We start from the raw sequence: 10,491 nt of genomic DNA, 5'->3' as shown, positions 1-10,491 counted from the left end.
CAGGGAGGTCGAGTTCCACCGCATGATCTCTGGAATCGTCTGTCATCACTTCCTCGCTAATAGTGATCGAAGACAGACAGATGAGAGAGAGAACCGCAAACGGATCCCATAATCATGATTATTTTTTTTATCGATGTTTTTTTCTCTCCTGCCATTAAATTGGATATGATGCATCTGGTTGAACCAATAATTTTTCCCCATATGGGGCCTCTTCAAGGTCAGCAAAATGGCAGACAACCGGGGCCACATCGACAGAGATTGCGTTCGTAGCAAGAAAAAGCAATGGAAAGAAAACAAGTGATACGGTCCACGTTCACCGCAGAGAACAGGGATAGGGTCTACTTTTACTAAAAAGCTGTCTTCTTTTTCACATGGTAAAGCAAACACACCATAGATAGCAGCACACCCAGGCACAGGACGAACAACGAGAGAAGCAGACAAGAGAGAGGTCCCTTCTTTCTCGGCCATGGCAGCAACAACTCCACCAGAGGAGGGTTAGTCGGAGCCATGGCCGCTTATTTTTAGCACTAAGACACTATTCTAACTCCAGACACAAACTACACACACCACATAGAACTACAAACAACAGCAGTATTCATTCCCTTCCTCTCTCTCTCTCTCTTGAGGCCTCTGTGTCTCATTTGCAGTTGCAGGGATCGCAGGTGCAGTTGGTTCCACACTTGCAGCCACCGTTCTCGGATCCAGCAGTCACCTCGAACCCTTCAGAGTGCCTGCAAACAAAACCAAAAAAGACATGCATGTCTCAAAGAAAATATCAAGAGGGAAAGAGTAAAGGCGATTTAAATAACTGTTGGCTCTTCAATCTAGAAAAAACAAGGGATCTGGCCCAACTACATCTACAGGAGGGGAAATCTTTGTTTCAATCCCACATCCAAAAAAAAAAAAAAAAATAGGGAGTAAATGGGAAGGATACTGGAAGAGACATACCCCTTCTGGGGTGCAACCCCCATGATCATGGTTTGAGTGGTGGTGCTCTTTTCCTCAGCCATGTCGGGGTACATCTTGCATCTGCACTCAGTTATCAATCAAAAAAGAGAAGATATAACATGAGCTTTTCTGGGGAAAAAATAATAAAGCATGCATGGTTACATAACAATAACTTCAAGAAGAGAACGAGATCTTTTGGAAACTCTGGAAAGACTCCCATGTGATCAGGGCCAAGGATAACAAGATATCCTGCACGAGAATAACAGAACGCTACCAAAGCGGAATAGCAACGCATGCATGATCTCCTATGTTACAGAGACAAGAAGGAAATAAGGCATGTAAACACTACAGATCGGGGATCAGCTGATCAGAACCAGGAACAACCAGAAATCGAATTAAAATTAAAAAAAAAAAAAAACACATATGGAGAAACCTAGAGAGAAAGAAAACATAGAAGCTTCAAATAAAAATTCTGAATTTTTGTGTTTTGCCTACTTACCCTCCGCATGCGCTGCCACACTTGCAGCCAGCTCCGCACCCGCAGTTCCCTCCGCAGCAAGACATTTTCTTCTCTCAGAGAACACAGATCAAGACAAAATTTTTCCTGTGTCTCGGACCCATGAATAGGCCTGCCATTTATAGGGGCGGAAGGAGGAGAGAAAGTGAGGTTATCACCGTACACGTGTCATCATACAGTAACTCGGATATCCCTTCCGTGTCGGTTCAGCCCAACTACCTCTCCCACGATATCCCACGTATCATCGTAAGTCCGGATACCACCTCGTCGTTATGCCAGGCGCGTGTATTTGGCTCTCTAAAATGTTTCCCGAGTCCCGCGTATTCAGACTTCTTTTACTTCCAAGGCCCAGCTTCATATCCAGGATAAGCCGGGATAAATAGTAGTATTCAAGTTTATCTAGGATAGCTTCTCCATAAATATCCACTCAAAAAAAGGCTTCTCCATGAGTGGTAGAATTCCAATCAAAACCCATTATTCCTTGCTAGGGCGGATAAAATATTTGTTTCGGGGACGGGTGAAATAACTTTAACCTTGGATGGGAGCTAACATTATCCCTCTCAAATACATTTCTGCCCCTCCTTTCGCACTTCTTCACCACCACTCCCGGTTTGCCTTTTCTTTTGGATTTTTTGCTTGACGAGGGGTGGGTGGGGTGGGGAATCTGCTAGATCTCGGGGCAGCCGATAAGGTTTGATGCGGGCCGATCCGCATTGTAGCCTCCCTCTTTTACCTCTCATGGATCTAAATCACGTGAGCAATTCATGTACCTTTTTTTTTTTTTTTTTTCTTGGCTACATCTACCAATCCAATTGGAAAAAAAAAAAAAATCTCAAATTGTTCAACTTAAAATTTTTCAAAAAAAAAATGGTGAATATAGAATTTAGATCATTTTCTATTGTTGATGATCTATTGATGAGACTGGATATATAATTTTTATTTATAATAATGATAAAATTTGTCTTTCATAATGATTTCTTTCTTAATTCAAATAGAATTATTTTTTTAAAAATACATATAAGTAGTAGGAATAAACATCCTAAAAGAACTAAAATTTGCTAGAGATAAACCTCAATTCTTATATCAATATTATCTTATCGTTTTATTTAATTCTTTCTATATTGAGACATGCGTTTGGTTAAAATATTTTTTTAAAAAAAAATTTATTTGTCGACTATTTTAGATCCAAATAATAAATTTTGATTATTTTAAATCCTACAATTTTTTTCTTCTTCCCGATCAAAAAATCTACAGTGCCTTGGTGGATTCATGGCTTGAGTGGAAGCTATGGCTTTAAGAATGGCATGGCTACTCCTTGCTCCACCTTTTATCGGTCTCCGCTAGAGTTCGTAGCTACGGGTTCAATATGTTGAGGTCTGTACACTACTTGTCCTTTCACAGTCCCTTTCTTGGCTCGATTCGAGCCCGTGGCCTGATGTCGGACCCTTTTTCGGCTCCATTTGAGGCCATGGCTTGATGCCTTTACCATGGTCATGCTGACCACTCCCTCAGTTAGGTTTGAGGCTATGTCTCAATGCCATGGTGGTCAATTCCTTGGCTTTATTCAAGCCATGCCATCAGAAAAGCTATCACAACACTCAATCTGTATATAGTTATCGGTAACTTTTAATTTTGGTGATGATGTGATGTTGTGAGTCGGTAATGGGCACGCATGGCTTATCCTGTACGGACAAAGAAATACCATACGTTGTATGGTATTTTATCTAAGCTAGGCATGGTTCTAATGCCATTCATGGGGATTGGGTTTTATGGTACTTTGCTTTCTCTATATTTAACCAAATTTATGATGCAGTGTGGCCAATCTTGTTCATACTGCAAAAGAAAGAACGAAAAGAGAAGGAAGAAGCCATGAATTCCCCAATCTCAGCCCATGATAACAAAATAGTTGTTGGACTTATCTTGCAATTGTTACATAGAATAATGTACGTTGCAGCCAAAAAAAAATTGGATTTATCTCTTGGACCAAAGAATCTTAGAGCCAAGAATAGGGATCGTTAGCTCCAACTTTTTATTTTTCTCCTACAATCAAACAGGACCTAAATTATTAAGAAAATATTACTACATATGTTTGTGCGTTTGGAGCTTGGAAGATGATCCAATTTGCTGGATAGCGATGAGAATTTTATTTAGTTTATTACATAACGTTATGGTGATTGAGATGTGGCATTTTCCTATAAGTGGGAGGTGATCTTCTTTCTTGAACCTCCTACGCACTCGCCAGTCGCCAATGATCTGCAATGCGGCAGACTTTATTTTGTTGTTGGCCAACATAAGACATGAATTATACATTTATCTAATCAAAACCATACAAAATTATAGAAGTAGACGGTACCAATTATTTTTCAATAAAAAACTTACATCAACTATAATTTATTAGTCAGTCATCTGGTGGAATGTACATGGCTCAGAATTTGATTATGATTGGATAAAATACCGTGCTTAGGAACAAGTGCGAAGAACTACCCACTACACTCTATGTTGCCTGTACTACAATGTAGCACCGTCAAAGGCGCAACGACTAGCATTTGATGATGAGATTCCTTCCTCTTTTGTATTCAGCCATCCACTCTGCTGTTCTCTCTGACCCCTTTGAAAAGATGCAATTGCTTTATTCTACTCTTTGCCCTGCATCCTATTGCACCTTGTTCCTCCAATTTGCCACGAGGGCCCTTTAACCCTCCACACTGTCCTTGGGTGGATGGTTGGTGGTTCTGCCCTCTCTTTCAGGTCCTTCATTCGGTCGAATTCGGTCATATTCTTTTCTTCGTGGTTGCCCCTCGGCTCCTCCTGTCTTCCGTTGCGGGTGCTGTTCCGATCTTTAGCAAAGCAGCACCTTATCAAAGAAGATTTCTGATTTGGTGCCTTTACTTTCATCTCTGCTGGTGCTTAGGATATATTTAGTTGAAAAGAGTTGAATTTTTGAATGAAAATAGAAATAAGTGACTTTCATTTCTAATTGTTTGATTGTAAAGGATCTCATTATCTAATTCTCCAACATTCCATTCTTATTCTTCTCTGATATTTAAATTTTATTTTAATTTTTATTCCAATTTAATGACAAATATGACCTATTGGAGAATGCGACCATTTCAATCCAATTTTAATTTATTTTGATTTTGATTTCAGCTGTAAATCAAACTTGCTCTAAGTTTTTTTTTTTTGGATATATTTGATTCAAAAAAATTAGTCTAAAGTAGAAATGGAAATTAGCGACTTCTATTTTAAGTATTTAATTAGAGCAATTCTTTTCCATTCTAAAGAAAAATACCAGAATGAGAATGCTTCAATCCATATAATTCAATTTTGACTCTCCTTCCAAATTTAAATCCCACTCTCTAAGATTTACTTAAAAAATAATTTTCAAAAAAATATCTCTCTATTTAATTTATTTTTTCAAAAATTTAACTTTTGAGCTAGCTGATTCCGATTCTAATTATGAAAGGGATGGTAAAATCGATCCGATCTGATGGGTTTGCATCCTATCCAAATCCGATCAAATTCGAAAAATAGGGTTTGATCGCGTTTGAATTTGAGTTTGGATAAAATCCGAAAACTGTGGCACAGATATGGACAGGGTATGGATAGTACTGTTTTCTACCCAAATTCAAATCCGAACTCGTTTCGAACCTATGGATATGGGTAATACCTGAATCCATATCCGAATATATATATTTATAATTCTGTTTTGGTTGATAATATGTATAAAATTATTTTGATTATCTATATGTTCTATGTTGAATTATAATTCTATTTTTATATTTGATTTCTATAAATCTGAACTTATAAATTATGTTCTATATTGAATTGATAATTTTGTTTCGATTGATAATATGTATAAAATTATTTTGATTGTTTATTTTTTTTTAGTATGGGATAGGCATGGGGTAGGTATGGAGAAATAAGTTATCTGTGGATATCTCCGAATCCATTGGGTATGGAGATGTGTATCTCTTTTCTTATCCAATCGAATATCGGATAGGATTTGGATATCGAATATAAAGTTCGAGTTTGGAAATGGATAGCACAATACCCAATCCAAATCCTATCTATTGCTATCCCTAATTATGCATTGCGGAATATGATCATTTTAATTTCCATTTCAATCCATTTCGATTTCAATTTCAATCACGAACCAAATATATCTTTACTTTGCTAGCTAGTTCTAAATGGCCTTAACTTTTGATTAGGGGTTGGGTTTGTGGCAAAGCAGACGTTGTTATCTATCCATGTAGCCCCAATCACAAGTCGACCCGACACACTCACTACCAGCGGGATAGTGCTATGATGTCGCTTGATCCATACCTACTAGCAGGTTGACTCCGATCACCATCCTGATCTACCTAACCTGGCAATCACTTGACCAAACTTTTATCATGCTGGAACCACCATGGAAAAAAAAAAAGGGGGAATGCTGATGTTAAGATCATGATTCATGGGCCACAGCTTTCATCAGAACGAACGCATAATTGTCCTTGGGGCCTTAGGCGGAAAACTAAATGGCATTTTTGGATCTATAAACTAACTTCATTTATTAACTATATAGAGAGAGAAATTATTGGGCGAACCAGTTAGCCTTGATGCTTCCCTGGATAGGCCATTAGCATGGCCATGGCCTTGACCTGAATGTGATCATTTGGAGACTAATCAGGATTCAAGACATCCAGAATTTATAAAAATAAATAGGTATCAAGGGTTAAGGTCAAAAATTGCCAGCTAGACACTAATACATTTATCGATCGTGATGCACTAGATCACCATTGCCATTGCAAGATCCTGAGAAAATACAATTGCAAAAGCTGTGACATGAGTTTGTTTGTCCATCAGCATGGGCCGATGTGCAGCACATGCACAAAACCATCCGTGTGGAAGTTGGTACACAGATCATTTTACGCAGAACTTGACTGGCTTGATGGGTTCATAACTACCCAGATGCCGCTATGTTTTTCTAATGATCTATCTGGAACGAGTTAAATCCGATTTTTTTGTGTTACACATATGGCATCAGGAATGTCACAAATCAGCAAAGGTCAAGTCTATTACGTGAAATGTGTGTCGTGCAGGCTTTAGATTGGGCCAAGGGTTCCAAGGTAAAGAATAAGGCAAAAAAAAAAAAAAAACTATAGGAAAAAGGAAAAAAAAAATCATCATGTTTTTAGGGTCCATAGGTTCGAGAGGCTTGGGAAGGGTTTTAAGGAAAAGAATAAAGCAAATATATATATATATATATATATCGAAAAAAAAATATCATGAAGAGCTCAGAGTTCGACACGGTGCGTTAGGAGAGCTCCAATAGATAAGATGATTTTTTTTTTTTTTTTTTTTTTGATAGAAGCTCCGATAAGTAAGATGATGGCTAATCATTTTGCAGAACACAGCATACCAACCGTCACAAGAAATTTACCATCTCTAATCAAGCAAGTCAAGGTTGCTCTTATGGCCCAAAAAAATAGAAATTAAAAAGTAGTTGACGACTTCAGATCCATCATGTTATGCCCGCAATTGAGCCGCGTTACCTAAACCGGTAAAACCTGTGATCCAATTTTGATCCAGCGACACCTAAGCCAGTAAAATCCAAATTGATGTTTTTGCGAGAGTGGCAACCGGACCTGACTTTGTGAGGGTATCCATGACCATCTCTGTCCGGTGTAATTCAGTTGCACTGATTGAGTAGGGGGAAAAGAAAAGAAAAAAAGAAGCTGCTGATCATTTTATGTGAGAAGAGTTGCTGAGAGAGCATCAATGAAGCACAAAATCATGCAATGCAGAATTTGAATTCATTTTCTTCATAATCCCAAATTACAGTACATGTATGTTGTTTCACCATCTGTACAGATGTATATGAATAATGGGATAAAATACACCCACGCCACCAGCATAATGGAGAAAGATATTTGCATGTACAACGCACAGCTAAACTAGGAAGATACAAACTGAGGGTTCAAGACATCACCAAACTCAAGTATGAGACCATCCAACTCCATCCCTACGCACTCACCAGAATAATGGAGAAAAAGGCATTTGAATGTACAACACACAACCAAACTAGGAAGATACAAACTGAGGGTCTAAGATGTCACCAAACTCAAGTATTAGTTCATCTAGCAACTTATCCAGTATCAGAGCATCCAGCTCCATCCCTACACACTCCGCATCCCACTGCAGGTTTAACCATCCATCATTCTTTGCAAGATCTCGAGCCACTATACTTTCAAATGAGTGATTTAGCTGTTTTTGTGAACTAAGATGCCAGCTAATCTTTCCCCATACTTCCCTGAGGACATGGTGTCCCACAGGCAATGGTTTAATTTGAGAACCAAAGCATGAGAGCCAGGGGCTGCTAGCAAAAGATGTTTCATAAACTTCCAACAGAACTTCATGGATGAGATCAAGCAGAAGTTCCTGATCAAGAGACATGTCATGGTTATATGTTGCAATGCCAAGTTCATTAGGCCGGCAATCCACTTCACCCAATGGTAAGGGGTCTGCTTGTTGGTAGGGAGAGTAATATGTTCCAAGGAAATCCTCACGAACAAAACCAGATTTCTTTAATACAGCTCTCACATAATTGAACACAGCCTCATCCTGTTGATCCACTTGAATGTGAAAAGCTTCGATGTGGGTAAGGCCCCCTATCTCTGTCTTACCAGAACTAGATTCAACAATCTCCACCACATTAGAGACATCAGCATCCAATGGGTTTTCTGCAGTGGGTGAATCATCCGATTCCTTGCAGTAGAGGCTTCTAGGCTCCAGCTCAGGATCTGGTATTGAAGAAACAGACAATTGTTTAATTAAAAGCTTGTACTTAATGTCCTAACAACAAAATACAGTCAAGTTTGGCGGGCCATTTTTTTTCTTTGTTTTGTGGTCTGTGTGCCTGCTTAAAGGTAGCGGGTTTTGACATCCCATGCTCTGAAACATGAAAACTTATGGACCATAATAAAGAGATATATGTAAATAAACCAATCATGATCAAATCTTGCAGTTCTGAGACATAGACAGTGACTACTGATTACAATTCCACATATCTGTGCATTGAATGATTAACATTTGCTTGTTATTATTTAATAGAATGCAAGTTCAAAAGCTACCTTGTAATATCTAATGAAAGTGGTAAGACATTGTTGATGGTTCAAGAGAAGTCACCTTCTAAAGTTAAATACTTTGCTGGAGTGACAGGATCCTCTTCCAAAAATAAGTCAAGAACAGAGATTGAGCTTTGTTTATCGGTTGCATCCATTTCAGTTCCACTCTCCTGCTCATGCAGAGAAATATAGCCAGTGTTCTTTTCTCTTAAATCTGAAATCTCTTGTATTTCATTCTGGTCATGCTCACTAAGTAACACGGGCTGCCTAGAATTTCCAATCTCTTGCTCATGCAGAGGAATATGAACAGTGTCCTCTTTGGTTGGATATGAAACCCTATTGATCTCATTCTGGCCATGCTCATTCATCAATAAAGAATGTTCTAGACCTCCATCTGTTATCTCACTAACATATATATCTCTACTATGTTCTGTAAAAGTATCTGATTCCTTGATCTGCTTCTCATGCACAAGAGTTTCCACAGACTCTGGCTCAAGAGAATTATGTATCTTAACTGCTGCATCACTATGCAGGAGACCAGCAGCTGATACTTCGGATGATGGTGCTTCATGAAATACTTCACTTTGCACATCCTTAATAAAAGAATGCGACCTAAAACATTCAGGATTAGAAAAAATTCTACCAAAGGTCCTGGGGATCTTGTTGTTCTGAAGACCACTGTCTTCATGGCTTGACTTCAAGCCCTCAGGCAGCGTTTTGGATTCTTTCAGTGAAATGGACTTGAGCAAATGAGAATACCTGTCCAAGGATTCAGTAAGTGAATGAGACCTTTGAATACTTTGATGCGGATACCTATTACCAGAAATCACAATCTTATCTCTTGGGCTTTCTCTGTCCCATCTAGCTGAAGCAGACTGACATAACTGTTCTTTCATGACATCCTCAGTTACTTTCTGTCCATAAGGCACTTTATGCAGAACTCTGTCCATGGAAATCCGACGACTCTCCTTCATATTCTTGTTTATTACATCTTTTAATCTCTGTTTAAGGTCCTTAAAATGATATAAAATAGTCTCATGATCTCTCTGGCTTTTCAGTTCACAAGTAGAACCAGGTAAAATCTCAGAACTAGAACCAACTCCAGAAACATCCACAGATGCAGATTCTGATTTTAGAATATCAACCTTAATACCAGCCTTTGATGCCATAGCATCTGCACCCACAGTGCTTGAAACTGAAGGTTTGTTCCCAAGTTGGGACTTCATTTCTTGGCCTACAAAGAATTCACTTTCCTTCCACTTGGAACTGAGTCTAGATGGACCAGCTTTCCTGCCTGACAAGTCTGCTCCCGGGAATGAGCCAGACTTGGTTAATACTTTTTTCATACCAGAACTACGATGTCCCTGTAAAAAAGTTTCCCAGAAAAAGTTTTGATCTTCAAGTATTTTGAGAAATAACTCCCTGTCGGTCCTGAGTAACTCCAGCATATTGATGAAATCTCTTGAAACATCTCTTCCCAAGCCTTTCACATCCACATGCTTCTGCTTTGATAAGGATTCCTTTGCTTCAGTTAACTTCGCCACCAGTCTTGCTTGCTCCTCTACTGAATAATCTCCAAGCTGATCAAGAAGGTTATAGTCCATATGATTTAAAGTATTCATGGCCCTAAATGCCTCAGATGCTTTACCAGAAGTATGCCCATCTGGGCCACCAGGTAACCATGGAACATGTTCACTGGCTGCAGAAGAATCAGACTCATGTAAATTGAAATAAACTGTTGAAATTTCATTATCAGAAGTTTCTTCATCAGGAAGAACATAATCATTGCACTCCAAATGATGGATGGAAATTGTACGCAGCAACTGTGGGGTTTCATGAAGCATTTCCCGTTTCTGATCCTGTCTCCCAGCCGATTTTTTGGAGAACAGAGCTCTCATGCGGCCCTTGCTTGGCCTTCTT

The 10,491-nt window shown here is 38.8% G+C and overlaps 2 protein-coding genes across 2 annotated transcripts; both read right to left on the bottom strand.

Moving 5' to 3' along the window:
• Window positions 1-342: 342 nt before the first annotated feature.
• On the bottom strand, window positions 343-1,601 carry LOC105056944 (metallothionein-like protein type 2). Its single transcript, XM_010939329.4, has 3 exons — window positions 1,448-1,601; window positions 949-1,029; window positions 343-731 (listed from the first exon to the last, which is right to left on the bottom strand). The coding sequence occupies exons 1-3, from the start codon at window positions 1,510-1,512 to the stop codon at window positions 638-640; spliced, it is 240 nt and encodes a 79-aa protein (XP_010937631.2). The 5' UTR covers window positions 1,513-1,601; the 3' UTR covers window positions 343-637.
• Window positions 1,602-7,226: 5,625 nt separating this feature from the next.
• Window positions 7,227-10,485, bottom strand: LOC140853707 (uncharacterized). Its single transcript, XM_073248554.1, has 2 exons — window positions 8,633-10,485; window positions 7,227-8,247 (listed from the first exon to the last, which is right to left on the bottom strand). The coding sequence occupies exons 1-2, from the start codon at window positions 10,467-10,469 to the stop codon at window positions 7,529-7,531; spliced, it is 2,556 nt and encodes an 851-aa protein (XP_073104655.1). The 5' UTR covers window positions 10,470-10,485; the 3' UTR covers window positions 7,227-7,528.
• Window positions 10,486-10,491: the final 6 nt, after the last annotated feature.

Source organism: Elaeis guineensis, chromosome 14, assembly GCF_000442705.2.
Source record: "Elaeis guineensis isolate ETL-2024a chromosome 14, EG11, whole genome shotgun sequence".
NCBI lineage: Eukaryota > Viridiplantae > Streptophyta > Magnoliopsida > Arecales > Arecaceae > Elaeis > Elaeis guineensis.
This window is presented reverse-complemented; position numbering and strand designations above follow the sequence as displayed.